The following is a 16,652-nucleotide window of genomic DNA, read 5'->3' as shown; positions in this document are numbered from 1 at the left end:
CGAGAGCCATGGGGTCGGGGGCGTCGAGCTCTGCATAACTCAGTGGCTCTGTCGAGTGTCACACCTCTCGGCCGAGCTCCTGCACTAGCCTGTGTGTGTGTGTGTGTGTGTGTGTGTGTGTGTGTGTGGTGTGTGTGTGTGTGTGTGTGGCGGATCTGCTCGCCTGCTCCCTCGATCTGCTCGCCTGCTCCCTAGACTATCTGCTCGCCTGCTCTGGGTGAGTACGTGTGGTGAGGCGCCTCTTCCTGGACTGTGTCGGGCTCCTTCCTGGTCTCTTTTGGCCCTGCAGCTCTCTTCGCTCCCTTCTCTTGTTCCCAGTTGCGCTGTCTTATCATCATCGATCTGCTCTTCTTCCTGTCTTCTGCGACCTGCGTACGTGTATAGGACTGCCTGTGTGTCTGCGTGTCTGTGTGTGTGTGTGTGCGCGCTCCTTCAACAGGTCACTGTTTTTTCCCTTCTGTGTAAGATAGTTTTCCATAGAGCTGTCCCCTTTTTCTGATCTGTGCCCTCTGCTGAATCGAATAGTCTCGATGGCAGAAACAAGCAAGTTTTATATCAAGAGAGCTCTTTCTCCTGAACCTAAAAGACAATTAAGGGAAACTCTGCACCCCACAGCTCCTTCATCTGAAGATGCTTCCTATGTTTTTGATATGTTGAATGAGGATTTTCAACAAAATAGAAGAGAATGGATACTACCTGCTCCGGAACTCACCTACAAGATGAAGTTGCCTTCTCTTGTGCATCCTCTGAAGAAGCTCTCTCAAACTGCAGTCATCATCTTTTTTCCAAGTAAAATACCCTCGGCTAATGATGTGGGACAATGGGTGAATTCTCTCCTAGGTGGATGCTATGTAGAAGGAGTCTATTTTGCCTCCAGAGGATTTTATGAAGTTCATCTCTTGGATGCATTGACAAAACAAAAGATGTTGGAAATGTCCCCTTTATTTTTTGGCCGTCAAATGGTGCACATCATGCCCTGGTCTCCTAATAAGGATTATCAGAATCTCATCAAACATCACTGCCCTGTATGGGTTGAAGTCGTTGATTTCCCAAATTACATGAGAACAGAGCTTCCAGGCTTAGCGATGACATTGGGACAAGTGATCTGTCCCCCTCGTCCCACAGGTAACAAAAATCGTTTTTGCATCTTATGGGATACTGATAGACCAACCCCCTCTTCTATTGCAGTTGAGATTGAGGGTGTTAATTTGGGAAAGAAATATTTCACTTTGAAATGGGGCATTTTTGCTGGAGCTTGTTTCTCTTGTCACAAGTTCGGGCATCTAGCTTCTGAGTGTCCCTCAATCCTTCATCCGCCTCCTCCAGCTGCCATTCCTCCGCCATCTAATAAAGGAGGTCAAAAGACTTATGTGGAAAAGACTGAAGCTAAAGGAGCAAAGCCTTCAGTTCGTACAGGGAACCAAGCCAATTTAGCCCAAAACAAGGATAAAGGAAAAAGCAAGCTACTAGAAAATAATTCATCTTCTCATGAGGGTTGGCAGAATGCAAAGAAGACGGTGCCTCTCAAACAAAGACCTCTCCAATCTCGCAATTGGGATGCTTCTGCTCCATCTCCTGGTCAAACTTCTACCTCTTCGGACAGCCCCATCTCAAAGGCATGGGTCAATGCAGTTAAGAAGGGTATTCCACTTTGTGAAGAAGATTTAGTCAGGGAATTGGATTTTGAGGGTCAGCAAGACCCTGTGGCAATGGCAGAGGCTTGATGCCTCCCTTTCTCTTTCAGGACTGTTCATCTCTTGTACATATTTTCATGCGTACTTCTCTCAAATGTTTTTCTTATAATATACAGGGCCTCTGCAATCAGCATAAATGGAGGCTCCTATGGCATTATATAAACAATACTCATCCTGATGTTGTGTGTCTGCAAGAGCATAATCAACATTCTTTTGCTGGCCAGCATGGGTTCTTTTCAGGCTATGATATATTTTATGCAGGATCTGGACAATTCTCTGGGCTGTGCATTTTAGCCAGGCATGATCTGCAGCCCTGTGTAGCATATAATGATCCTTGCGGCCAATGGATGATTATCCAATGCATGATCAATGGAGAGATTTTTGAAATAGGCTCCTTGTATGCCTCTCAAATTTCAGCTTCCAGAGCTCAAATGTGGGACTCCATTAACCAATATCCTTGGTCTTCAAATGCTCTACTTTGTGGTGATTTTAATAATTCCCCTCACTGGAAGGACAATACCACACATAAATCCCATATGATTCCCTCTGAAATCCAGCGATGGGAACATATGACTTCTTCTCTTCATACTGCAGATTTATGGACAGCAACTCACCCTTCGGTTTTGGGATTCACATATCATCATAATGCTTTTACAGATTATTGGGCCAGGCTTGATAGAGGGTATCTTATTCATGCCTAGCAATATGATGATTATACATGTCAAATGTGGACTGATTATTCTCAACAACTATCTGATCATACTCCACTTTGGCTCAACCTTTCTTTTGGTATGCCTCTGGATGACATTCAGCTCTCTTTAGTCAGACATTTGCAGGTTAATCAATTATATCTTTCTCATGAAAAATTCCAGCAAATGATCAGATTGGCTTGTAAGCCATTGTTATCTCATGCTCAGGAGGATCTGGATTTTGATTGGAACTCTTTTGTACATCGTATTCAAAATGTTATTAAGGAATATGGAAGATGGTACATGGCAGAAACCAGACAGCATATCCAGTGGGCAAAATCATACAAGCAGTCCTTGGTACAGATTAGTCATCAAAGGTCTCTTTCTGCTTCTGAACAGAATTCATTGTCTTGTGCTTCTTCCATAATTGATGCTAATGATAAACGCAAGCTTTCCAAATGGCAGACAAGGGCTAGAGTTAAACCTATGCTAGATAAGGGCTGCTCCTCGAAATCTTTCTTTCGAAACTTACACACGTACAGACAAAGTCAATCTATCATGAGAGTCAGGAAATCGGATGGTCTTTGGACCCAGACTTTATCTCAGCTAGAAAAACAATGTCTGGATCATTTTCGGCTTCTTTTTTCTCTACCATCTTCTTCTACATCTCAGGCTGCATTGGCTCGGAGCAGATTTATTGAGCTTGTTTCTCCTATTGTTTCTGTGCAAAAAGCTTCAATGCTGGAAATGTCCTTTTCGGATACAGAATTGGATGAAGCCCTCAAGCATTTGGGTAAACATAAATCCCCAGGTTGGGATGGTTTGACGGTTGAATTTTTTGTAGCCTTCTGGGCTGAATTGAAGGGTCCAATCTTGAAGCTCGTTAATGTAGCCTGGCAGCATCAACATCTTCCCTCAGCTTGGAAGCATGGTCTGGTTAAGCTTCTTCCCAAAAAACCCCTGTGTGAGACAATGGATGACTGGAGGCCTATCACTTTGATGCCTGTTATATATAAACTTATTGCTAAAATGTTGGTACACCGGATAAAGGATATCCTTCATGATGGACTTCATCCCAGGCAATATGGTTTTGTTCCAAGAAGGCATATACATGATAATATCTCCAATACTCTCATTGCAATGGAATATGCAAAATACTCTGATCAAGATGTCTTGGTCATGCAGGTGGATGTGGCAAAGGCATTTGATACGGTGCAGTGGGATTATGTTTCTCAAATCATGTCTAAACTTGGTTTTGGGCCAAAGCTAGTTAATGTCATATATTGGCCAAAGCTAGTTAATGTCATATATTGGCTTTACTCAGATTCCACTGCTCAATGCTTTATAGGGAAACATTTGTCTGAGTCTTGGACTCTAGAACGATCAGTTCGACAGGGATGCCCTCTCAGTGCTCTGTTCTATGCTATTGCTTCGCATCCTTTGCTTCTTTACATGGATCATCTGGTTGATACTAGACAGTTAGAGGGGCTTCTTTACATGGATCATCTGGTTGATACTAGACAGTTAGAGGGGCTTAAGATTTCTGGTTCACGGCCTTTCATTGCACAGGCTTATGCAGATGATTCATTCTTCATGCCAAAGAACAATCCTTTGGAGCTTCGTCTATTGATGGATACTCTTTCAGATTTTGGGTTGGCAGCTGGTTTAAAAATTAATTTTCAGAAATCAAAACTCTTACCTCTCAAGCATTGTGACTGGCATGCTATCCTGTGGCCCGGCCAGATTATTTATCCGGAAAGCATAGTAAGACACTTGGGCTATCCCATTGGCTGGAAAATCAGAAATAAGCAACAAATATCTTGGGTGCTAAACAAAATTGAGGACAAATTAGAATATTGGAAGATCTCCACTTGGCCATTACATGTACGGCTTCGAATTGTTCAGTCCATTGTTCTGGCTTATGTCCAATTCTACCTTCCTCTCTTACATTGGTCATCTCGAGATCTTTCTTCTTTTATGTCTCAAGCCATGGAGATTTTTTGGAAAACTAAGCTTCATAAAAAAGCTTTAAGGTTGCTCAAAATGGACCTGCTTTGCTCGCCAAAAATGCATGGTGGTTTGAATATTATAAACATCAAATTTCATGTGCTGGCAAGAAAGATCACTATGCTCAAAACCTTTTTTCAACAAGAGCAACCTTGGTCTATCATGTTGGCAATTCTGTGTGGTCGGATGCGCACAAATGCTTATGGTCGTTGGTTGGTTGATCCATCGGAAGTAGTGCTTGGCAAATTTCAAGGTAAAATCCCTGGTTGTCCATTTTCTACTTCCTTGATTCAGGATTGGAAGAAAGTGCTCTCTCGCATCAAATGGTCTCCCCATCTTGCTTCTATAGCTTCCTCGCTTCGAATGGAAAGCTTACATTGGAGTGCTGTTTTTTACTCTCCCCTTGCTGTACAACAACCAATCAGAGCTTACAATCTTATGAAATTGGGTATCCGGTTCATTGACGATGTAGTGGATACTACAGGGCAAATTCTTTCTTTTCCGGCAGCATGCCAACAATACAATCTTGGGATGCATCATAGATCCATATGGAAAGCTATTGCAGATCTCTTACACCCTTTCATTCCGATTCCAACTTTGGATGTAAGAGACAGGCTTCAAGATTGGCATCTTCAGTCTTCAAGTTCAAGATTATCCTCTCAATCTTTGCATCTATTGACTTCTATACAGGCTTATCGATTGATATTACCTCCTCCATGGATTGCTCAGCATGCTAATTCTCTTTGGCATCTGGATAAGTCTTTAGCTTGGTGGAAAGCAAAACTAACATTGATATGGAAGTTGAAAATGCCATTGAAACAAAGACTCTTTCTCTGGAGATGCATTGTCGGTATTTTTCCAGTGGGAGTGAAATTGGCTCAAAGAAGGATTGCCTCTCCTATTTGTCCAAGATGTCATCATACTACTGAGAGTGCTCCGCATTTATTGTGGTCTTGTTCATATTCCAGAAACCTTCTAGACAAGATCTCCTATTTTTTATCTCTCAGATTTCCTGCACACAGGTTCTACAAGTTTTTCTGGATGTTTGGCACCTTATCAGCTTCATTGTCACAGTATTCTCTTTTCTTCCATTGGATCAGATACTGGGCCTTATGGACCCTCTGGCTACAGCAAAATCATACATATCTGAATTCACCCCTTCAGCACCCTTATGAGTTCTTCCGAGCCTCGTTGCGGCAGTCCTTATATGATGCCGTGCATGAGGGAGATTTAGATGTTTCTTGTATTCAGCTTTTCTTTTACTGTTTCTGATGGATAGGGCATAGGCTCTTTTCTTAAGCACTACCCTGATCTTGCATAGAACTTTTTTACTGCTGTTTTTAAGTTCTAGGGTTTAGACATCCTCCTGATTTCAAACCCTTTTGTACATTTATGATATAATGCAATTTCAACTGGTTTTACAAAAAAAAAATGTGTGTGTGTGTGTGTGTGTGTGTGTGTGTGTGTGTGTGTGTGAGAGAGAGAGAGAGAGAGAGAGAGAGGGGGGTGGGAAGGGTGGTTGGGGGGGGCTGTGCCACAGATAGGGGTAGTGAGAGAGGGAGGGGGGGGGCGAGGGTGTGTGTGTGCAAGCAAAGAGCGGGGGGCAGAGACCATAAGTGATACAATGAAACAATGGATATACTGAGCCGCCATGGAAAAAGTAACTGAGAGAAAAGGAATATCACTACTGTATTCAGATGTGATATCAGCATGTGACCCTGTATGGAAGAGAGAGAGAGAGAGAGAGAGAGAGAGAGAAAGAGAGAGAGAGAAATCTGTATTAACGTCTTCGAAAGGCCAAAATGCCCTATGAGACCAAAAGTTACAATAATCTGGTCAGATGCAGTACAAATGTCAATCCCAGAAAAAGTGAGAAAAGATCTAGAGATCTAGAGATCAAGAGTAACATGGGAAAATGGGAAACATGGGAAACCTGGGAAGCTACTAAGAGGGGACGAAAGTGTCCACCCAGAGACATCTCTGGGCGCGTGAGGCTCATGAATGTGTGAGGGTATAGACGGGTCCTCAGCGGATGAAATCCCTCATAGGTCACTGAAACATGAAGACAAGCTCCTCCGGGGTGAACTGCCTGGAGGGTATCTGCTGGTGATTTGCAATGATCTCTCTAATCCTCCCATGCCATCTGGATCTGCTACGGATACCCCGAGGTCTAGATGTCATGAGAGAGAGAGAGAGAGAGAGAGAGAGAGAGAGAGAGATTTTGCAGTACAATACAAGCACACATGCAATCAAGACAAGAGACGTTACCTGAAAACCAGGGGGCTATAATCTTTCCATGTGAAATCCACTGACTGATGACAAGGTGTAAACCGAGAGCCTTCTCTTGGAAACTTCAACCACCGATGTCCAAAACCAACTTGAGCAAGCTCATGCTTGGGCTGATAAAGTTTTCCTACACTATACCTGCAACAAAATTGCATTGTCTTTCCCTGTCCTTGGGTATTTCCCCTACAAACTAAAAAATTAAAAGTTTGATTTTTTGAATTAATTTGCCATTCAATACAAACGAGACAATCTAACCTGTAGGGACTCACTAAGGCCTTTCAGGCAATAGATCGACAACCAAACCATAACTTCCATAAGAGCAATTATGGTCTATCCAAACTGTGAAAACATTGTCTCGTTAGCAACATATGACAAGCACCACAATCTACAACAGTTACAAAAAGCTTCTGTAGCACAAAACTCTTGTCACTGCATGTCTCAATCCTGGAGACCAATCATTTCTCATGATTTTTCATGGTATCATACCTAGCCATACACACTGGAGAAAGTGTGATGCCATAATCTAAAATTAGTCACATTCATCATAACTAGTTTTTATCATCCGATGCATGTGCCTACCTTACGGCAAGGCTGCAGTCCCCAAGCTGTGGTGCTCTGGCTAAACTCAACTCCCTAGCTGACTTGCTGATCATGGTGGTATCCTACATGTCAATTTTGTAAATGGTGTCATGAGGTCAACGAGGACCTCATTTTATAATGAGTTGCTGAAGGATCTGCCAGCTCAAGTGCTTTGGTGGTTGCAATGTAATGCAGAGCATCTCAGAGATCTTGAGTGGACCTTTTACCTCTTTCAGCAAGTATTCCTGAAAGAAAAATAAGGAAGTTGCACCTTAGGAGCATGCAGATCTGAATATATGTCTCTATCACCTTGCACCAAGGATGGCACTCTGCTATGACAAGAAAGTCATTGTCAATACAAAGGAAAACCATTCAACCGTGTCTATTTTTGGCTATAAGCTCAAGGCTCCTATAGAAGAGAGGACTTTCTATATTACCTAGATGAATCCAAGAACATGCCCAAATTCACCTTTTAGGAACGTGCATGTTATATACTCATGGTAGTCAACCCACAAGAGTATATAACTATCAACTCCATTATGCATAGTATGGACTAGATACTACGACATCCCCACTAACGTCATCAGTGCGCCCAATAGTGGGTGTAGAACTCTGTATCAAGATATGCTCTCACACACGCACTCCACACACACACACACACACACACACACACACACCACCACACACACTTTTTTTTTTTTTGTGGAATCGTTTGTATATTAGATTTACAAGATGACTATCCAAAGTAGATAGTCTCAAAGTACATCAACTGAAGATGTCAATATAAGACAAATATACATCATGATCTATTTGGTCAACCTGCATGCAATCGAGGAAAGATTGATGCAGGGAGTACCGAAAGAAAGAAAAAGCAGAAAAAGCCGCATCACCGAAAACTCCATGGTTGCGAACTTTCCATAGTGTCCATAAAGCCCAGTAGCGCACCCATGAGAAGAAAAGAGTGAATTCTGGTCTGGGTAAATGAAGACCAAATAGCCAGAAAAACTTTCCAAATTTCATATTTGGAAATCTAGCCCGCAGAAGCTGGATGATAGGAAGAAAAAACTGACGAGAAGAAGGACAGTTCCAGAAAATATGAATGACTGTCTCTCTGGAAGCAGAGCATCTATGGCAAGTGGATGAGGATATATGTCTGTGTGCCAGAAACTGTCCTGAGGGAATAACAGCCAAAAGAACACGCCACAAAAAAAGCTGTTGTCGAAGAGGAAGCTTCGAATGCCAAAGAGATTGCAATCGTCTTTTCCACCACAAAGACAACTGATGCATATGCCAGAAGAGATTTGCCCGTTCAGAAATCCAAGGCAATGGCAACAAATGTTTATACAGACCAGCAACTGTAATATCAGATAGCCTCAAGGGATGGCATGAAGAATCAAAAGAGGAGATAGTCCAATCCTGTAGGCGATCTCGAATTTCCAACAGTGGAATCGGCAAAAAGGGCTGAAGCATCTGCATTATATCATGCCAAAGACGACGATAGTGAGGTCCCAAGCCATAATGTGCAGCAGCCTGTGGAAAAGAAAGAGGGGAGCCATCAGGATGGACGACATCTCCCACAGAGGTAACACCCTTTGAGTGGAGGAAATATGAACGCCGGGGTTCTTGCACCGCCAGGGGAACTGAAAATGCTCTGGACCAATGGATGCTCTCAGCGCGGAGAGAGTTGCCTTGTAAGGAATCACAACCATTCCATTTTAAATTTGAAAGGACAAGCTTCCAATCAGCAAGTAAGCCAGAAATGAGAGGACAGCCCTTAATTTTGCCAGTAATGTAACCAAGAATAAATTCCCAATGAGTAGGTTGCCAATGGCCAAAAGCCGAAGTCGTCAGATGAAGTAATAAATGACGGATCATCGCTGTCCAAGGCTGAGTGCCTTCCAGAAATTGAAGCATCAGTTTACCTCTATGGGCAAGAATATGCACCTGTAAATTAAGGATATTCAAGCCTCCATGCATTTTAGGGGTACACAAACGATTTGCCGAAAGCAAACGTACACTCTTTTTCCCCTGCTTCGATCTCCAGAATATCTCCAAGATGGTGGACATAAATAATTTCAGCTCCCCCTGAGAAAACCTGATGAGAGGAAGGTAGAACTGAATATAGGCAACCAAGATGGATTGGAGAATCCGCAAACGAACATGCAAAGGCCATGTTGCAAGTTTCCAGTATTCCAACTTTTTCTTGAGCTTTGCCAAGACCCAATCTGTTTGTTGACGGCGAGTGACTGTCCATCCCAAAGGATATCCCAAATGCCGAATCAAATGAGTGGAGTGAACTATTTCCCCTGGCCATAGCAAATTATGCCACTGTTTTGAATGCAAAGGCAGCAATTTAGATTTCTGAAAATTGATTTGTAGGCCAGCCGCAAGCGCAAACAAAGAAAGAGCCTGCATCAAAGTAGAGAGATCCTGATGTGTATTGCGAGGAAGAAAAAAAGAATCGTCAGCATAAGCTTGAGCAACCAACTGACGTCTATTCTGAATGTCCAATCCATGAAGACTGCCAGTATCAACCAAATGATCCATATAAAGAAGCATGGGATGCGTTGCTATAGCATACAAAAGAGCACTTAAAGGGCATCCCTGCCTAACTGAACGATGCAAAGTCCATGATTCTGAGAGATCTCCTGACAATATACAAGCCGCCTGACTATCAGCATAAAGCCAGTAAATGATATTCTGCATTTTTTCTCCAAATCCCAGAGCACGCATGGTTTCTTGAATGAACCCCCATTTAATAGTATCAAAAGCCTTAGCAATATCCACTTGCAATAATAAGACATCCTGCTGCGTGTATTTGGCATATTCAATGCCGATATAAGCATTTGCAATGTTATCTGTAATGTGCCTGCGAGGAATAAATCCATACTGTGCAGAATGAAGTCCATCATTCAAGTAACCCTTAATGCGATTGACAACCATTTTACTGATAATCTTGTATATCACCGGCATAAGGGTAATTGGTCTCCAGTCTGCCAAAGACTGACATAAGTGTTTTTTAGGCAACAGCTTCACTAATCCTTTTTTCCAGGAAGCTGGCATTTGCCTTGTCTCCCAGGCAATGTTTACCATACGCAGCAAAGGTAATTTGAGGGTGTCCCAATATGCAAGAAAAAATTCAACCGTAAGGCCATCCCATCCTGGAGCTTTCCATCGGCCACAAGACCTGATTGCATCAGACAGTTCTTGTTCAGAGAATTTTATTTCTAGTTGTTGCGCTTGAGTAGCAGAAAGGATGGGGGATACATGCTGTAATAACTTATGACGTGCATCATACACTTCCATGGCGTGAGAATCATCCTCATCAAATTGAGAGGAGAAATGGGCAACACAAGTCGCAGCCAATTGTGCTCGGGTGGAGGTCCACGTGTCATCTGAAATTAAAGTGCGACATATAGATGCAGCTTGTTTTCTGGAATGTAAACTCTTGAAAAATTTTTTGGAAGAGCAGCCTTTGTCCAAAAGCGCCTGTTGTCGTGCCCGTATCTCCCATTTGACAAGCTTTCGATGATCATTTACCTGAATACAGTGACGAGCTTGACATAAAGAAGTGGCTTCAGCCAAAGTTAGAGAGCGAAGATGACTAAGCTCAATTAACGATTGGCATGTTTGCTTAGCATAAGCAACAGTCTGTCTCCAACCTTTCAGATACTGTTTACCATAATAATCACGGATGACTGATTGCATGCGAGCAATAAAAGTTGTCCATGCATAATCCAAGTCAATGAAAGATTGAGGAAAGAGTGGCTGACAGGCCTCAAGTATCAGTGCTTTGAATGCATCATGCTCCAAGTAACTATTATTGATGATAAGCAACCTTCGAAGTGGCAATCTGTCATCGGGCATGTCATGCAGATGAACTCTGAGCCATAAGGGTACATGATCTGAATATGTAAATGTATAATCTAGCCACAATTTGGTTGTGAGAGTATCATAATGATACGGATCAAGCTGATACCATCGATCCAATCGAGCTTTGTAAGTGGATTGAGCATTATGTTGGAAGGTATACCCAGGCATCAGAGGCTGAGATTCTTTCCAAATATCAATCAGATTAAGCGTTGCTACAAAATCTGCCCACGAAGACCTCTCAGTAGCAAGCATATGTATACGACTGGATGTATTATCACCAGGTTGAGGAGCATTATTGAAATCTCCACATATGAATGCTTTCTGTCTCCAAGGGTACAATTTCATTTGTTGCCATATCTGTCCTCTAGCCTGAGAGGATTGAGGTGCATATATCGATGCAAATTCAAATATTTCATCCTGAATAAAGCACTGCATAACCATCCATCTGCCTTGGAAGTCATTAAATGCCATGACTGGCTGCAAATGATGTTTCACAAGAAAAAGTACACCCGAAAAGGCATGGTGGCCTGCATAAAAAATATCATAACCAGCATAATGGCCTTGCTGTCCAGCATAGTGATGTTGATTGTGTTCCTGAAGAGCAACGATATCTAGCTGCATATGCTTCAAATATTCCCAAACCATCTTCCACTTTTTAGGGTTACACAAACCTTGTACATTGAGAGTCAAAACTGTGATATATGACATCATATTTATAGTGTATGTACAGCATGAACAAAAAAGTAGCTCAAGCTTGCATTTCCTCCACAGGGTCTGCACCTCGATCAGGAGGAGGAATATCTATGAGACGGGTGGCTAGCAAGCTAGCAGCCTCTTCTTCTGGAAACAGAGTACGACCTGCAGTTACAGTAGCCCAGGTGATGCCAATTCCAGAATTTTCTTCCGGGGTATGCCCACTGGAGGAGGCTCCATTCCAAGTTCTAGAAGGTAAAGGACGCCTGGGGATAATTGTCCTGCGTGGTGGCTGAGAGGTTTCTTGAAGTATCTTTTCTTTTCCTTTTGGTGAAGAAGTAGAGGGATTAGCCACAGCTACATTCATATTAGAAGAGACTGGCACTTTGCCTTTTTCTTGAGGCATAACAGGATTCTTCATACTTTTGTTTTTAATCCCTGAAGGACCAGGAGTGTCCTTATTTTGCATTGGGATGGGCAAGGCATCAGGCGGCATCTTATGGAGGACCAGAGGGCATTGAGATGCCATATGTCCAAACTTTTTGCACTCAAAGCATGCACCTGCAAAAAGACCCCATTTGAGTCTGAAAAATGCACTCCCCATGGAAATGTTATTTATGGTAACAGCATAAGATTCCGGAGTGGGCTGATCTGTGTCCCATAAAATACAGAATCGATTTGAGTTGCCATTTGGTCTAGGAGGGCATACAACCTTTCCTAGAGATGCTGCAATTTTAGGTAACAAGGAGGCCAAACATTGGGGGAAGTCCACCACTTCTACCCAAACAGGACAGCGATGCTTAATCAAAGCCTGATAGTCTCTGGTGGGGGACCATGGTAATACATGAACCATCTGTTGTCCATAGAAGAGAGGGGAGTGCTCTAAAAGCGTTTGTTTATGGTGCTCATCTACCATAATAACCTCAAAGAAACCTCTTGCCACATAGTGGACTTTGCGAACAAAACAACCACCCAATGTCCGTGTTAACCAATTCCCGACATCAGCAGCAACGGGCATCCTGCCTGGAAAAAAGATAATCACAGCATGCTTCGCATATTCTCGAATGGGATCTATGATTTCATCCACATCCACTGCAAGCCCCACCATAGGAACAGGATCTTTCCAATTCTTGCGTGTATCCTGAAATCCTTCATGCATTACCTCATAAATCAGCCCAGCCTCGGGCGTCTCATGCACAGGGTCATTCTGATCCACAGCCTGCTTTTGTTTTTTATGAGCATAATATTTTGTAGGAGAAGCCATGATGTTCTCTCTCTCTCTCAGAGATCTCTCTCTCACACACACACACACACACACACAGAGGGATGTACAGAGAAGGACAGGAGAAGCTGCAGATTACAGGGGACGCTAGACACAAGATACAGGCGCACACATCAAACGCAGAGAAAGAAGTAGAACAAGTCGATGAACGCAGCTTGGTAGTAGGACGCAAGCACACAAACGTGCAACGATACACACACACACACACACACACACACACACACACACAGGTGAGAGCTGCAGCCAGAGGAAAAGCGTAAGGAGAATCTACTCTCTCTCAGACACGTGCGCAGGCAAGCAGGTCCCGGCGAGCAAGTCCACAGGCGAGCAGGTCCCGGCGAGCAGGTCACACAGGCGAGCAGGTCACACAGGCGAGCCCGGCGAGCAGGTCTCGGCGAGCAGGTTCTTCCCCCCCCACCTCTCTCTCACACACACACCACACACACCACACACACACATAAGAGCATATATTCACACAAAGCCCTTCGTACTGAGTTTCTGTCAAACTTATAATCCTTCAACAAGAAGTCTACAAACAACAAGATTTTCCTCAACAAGTACAACCATCATTACATACTGAGTATTGGATGAAGCTTCCACCATCCTGTCTAGGAAAATGCAAGGTAGTATTCTGTTGGAGTTGCCTGTTTCCATGTGCACCTACCAGATAAGCAAGACTGAGATTTAGAAGCCCATTGTTAAGGCATCGTTTAATTTAGCTATCCTCCTCCAAACTTTTGAACATTTGTGCTTTTGGTGTTAAAAGGACACCAGCAGCATCTTTACGGATAATGCTTTGATCAGCAAGACCATGTTTCTACCACCTTGCATGATAAATTTCTTGACACCTCGAGTCTATAATTTCAAGTATGCACAGTATATTTTGTAGCTTTTAATGTACTCTAAATAAAAATAAAAATTCAATTTCAACTTGAGTTGTGTATGATGCAAGCCACGAAACCCTGCATTTCTTTAGGTTAGAAATTCAAATTTGACACACCCAAATCTATATCTGCGCGGTGAGCATCCAAATCTAAGCTCAGAAGCAACTTGTAACAAATCTAGATACAAGCGGTAATACCATGTATACATAGAAATAACAGTACATCTGCAAGAAATTTGCAAAAGACACTGAGCAGCTATACCTGATACCAAGCTGCAAATCAAGCATAAGGTCGTAACTTCTGTGTCCTTTTAGAATTGTTTCTCCTGGTCTTTTTATCTCCTTGACCTGCCATCTTTGTCGCGCACCTTTATAAAATAAAGGCTCCTTCACTATCTCATTTATGAGAACCCCCTGAGCATACTCTCTCTCAACAATAGGTAAGACAACTGCCTTTTCCGATTGTATCTCATTATCCTCCAATATTGTTTCACCTGCTATAAATGAGGTATCCAGGCCAAGAAGCTTCTCAAGTGCACCCTCCAGACTCCACTTTCTTTCAAGTGTGACAGCTTTTGTTGGCAAAGACTCGGCTTTTCGCAGAAAGTTTGTTGAGCTTCCTGACGCAGTTAGCTGACTTGGCCTCCGTCTGTCTGCAGCAATTTTTGTGATTTCGGAAGATGTCGTGCGCCAGAGTCCAAAAGAGTGTCTGTGACTACCAGACGCTTCACTCCAATCACTGCCAATTGAGGAACCATGCAATAGCCCCGAATACAAAGGAGGCTCTGTGCCAGGAGGATAGAAAGTTCCCTTACCATCCTTCAGACCTCTGCTCCATGTGCCTACATAGCAGCCGCTGTCCACCCATGTGTAAACACCTCGGCCATGCTCCTTTCCATCAGACCAATGCCCATCAAAAGAGTCACCATTGCTCCAAGTAAGCTTCCCTTTTCCACACATAACATTTCCTTTCCAATTTCCTGTGTACAAGTTCCCATTACCCCAAGTATATGTTCCATGACCCTCTTGCTTTCCTTGATACCAAGTGCCTTTATAATCATCCCCATTATCATAGTGTTGTCTACCAGAACCATGCTTTAAATTCATGATCCAGTTTCCAGCATAAGTGGAGCCATCAACCCCAGTATAAGTTCCCATTCCATGGAGGCATCCATTCAGGAAACTCCCTTCGTATGTTGCCCCAGTAGGCCATATAAACTTTCCCTTTCCTGATTCTTTTCCCTTGTGGAATTCCCCCTCAAACTTAACACCATCTGACCACAAGTAAGTCCATGTGCCATCGGTGCCTCTCTCTCTCCAACTTCCCAGATTTGCTTCTCCATTTAGTAGTACAATCTCTCTCACAAGGGCAGAGGTAGAATCAGCAGCTGTAAGGCATTCATCAGGATTTCCAGGATGTAATACTTGCAAGGATGTCACAGATGGTTCTTCAGAAGGATGTACTTGATCCTGTCTCCCTTGAACAGATACATGTATTTTTTCTTTCTCGTGACCAGTATGGAGTAGAGTTCCAGACATGCACAGTGCTCGAGTTACTGCCGTTTTGATAAAATTTAAAGACCCTGTATCTAGAAAAAGCCTCTGGATTCAGGCACAGTCAAGCTGTGACCTCCTTTTACAACCCAGAAAGCTCTCCACATATCAATGTTCAACTACTACAATTATAAGCAATCGTGATGGAAAGGCAATGTTTCTTGGATGATTCGTAATGCCTAAGAAAGGAGACATCAATTCATGCTGTCGATGAGGAGTTACACAAGCTCTGTGTGTGTGTGTGTGTGTGTTTCTTGGGGTAAAGGAGGAGGGGTGCGGGGGTTGATGCTGAAGATGGCTTTTACAGTTAACCCTGCTGAAAAAGCCTCTTGCCACGGAGGATCAACTGTTGATTTCTGCTTGGATTCGCTTTCCAACCATGCTTGAGAAAAAAAATCCTTTTCTCCAGGTAATGAGAGCCATGTAAGAACAAAAAAAGACAACCTGCAGAATAGTGTGGAGTTAGGAACATGATGTGAGGGTAGGAAATCAAACTTCAATGAAAAGAGTAGAAGCTTCAAGAAGGGAGAGAAGCCTGAAGGTTCAAAATGCAGTTACGATGATTATTTTGGTGGTTTGTGATGGAATCAAAGGTTGCAATCATAACTGATGAATGGCCATGAACATCTTCCATCAGGATTCAGAAGTAATTGTTTTGAAATGAAAGATGAGCCTTTAATATGGATATGGCTCAACATGCATGGCTCCGAGCAAACATTTAATGAAGCAGGTTGGGTAGCAATCAAAGCTAGTTGAAGGTCACTCAGAACATTCAATAAAGCAGTGATGAACAACAAATGCTTAGAGCAATAAATGCTTGAGGCTTGTCGTTTGAATCTCAAAGGGGGGCAAAAAAGCATGAAATCTTACACTCCAGTGGTAGGTTGCTAGAATTCACGCAGGAGAGCTGGTTGTACGGTGTCTGGAATCAGTGATTAGAGGCGGGGAATTAGGTCAAATCCGTTTGGGCGACTTAGAAAAAACGCAGAAAAAGGCAAGATATGGGCGAAGAGGCGATTGACCAAGCTGTTGGGTCGTAAAGGAGTCACTGGGTTGTAGGAAAAGGCAATTGGGCTGTAGAAAATGGTAGTGGGCTGTAATGGGCTGCGTCG

The 16,652-nt window shown here is 43.0% G+C and overlaps 1 protein-coding gene across 4 annotated transcripts in view; it reads right to left on the bottom strand.

Moving 5' to 3' along the window:
* The window catches only part of LOC147628954 (phosphatidylinositol 4-phosphate 5-kinase 9-like), a 70,024-nt gene that overhangs the window by 53,168 nt on the left and 204 nt on the right, over positions 1-16,652 (bottom strand). Inside the window, exons 1-3 of one of the 4 annotated variants that reach the window (XM_086812124.1) lie at positions 16,411-16,652; positions 14,249-15,984; positions 6,659-6,814 (exon numbers count right to left, since the gene is read on the bottom strand). The exon at positions 16,411-16,652 is cut by the window's right edge and continues 204 nt beyond it. In XM_086812124.1, coding sequence (XP_086668250.1) covers positions 6,659-6,814; positions 14,249-15,525 — 1,433 coding nt within the window. In that variant the 5' untranslated portion in view covers positions 15,526-15,984; positions 16,411-16,652. Of the gene's footprint in view, positions 1-6,658; positions 6,815-14,248; positions 15,985-16,098; positions 16,118-16,410 lie in introns of those variants that run through there. The other 3 variants (XM_086812126.1, XM_086812127.1, XM_086812125.1) reach the window with 3 other exon arrangements.

The sequence above is a fragment of the Cibotium barometz genome, chromosome 18, assembly GCF_041138505.1.
Source record: "Cibotium barometz isolate CiBa-2024 chromosome 18, ASM4113850v1, whole genome shotgun sequence".
NCBI classification, from domain to species: Eukaryota; Viridiplantae; Streptophyta; class Polypodiopsida; order Cyatheales; family Cibotiaceae; genus Cibotium; species Cibotium barometz.
This window is presented reverse-complemented; position numbering and strand designations above follow the sequence as displayed.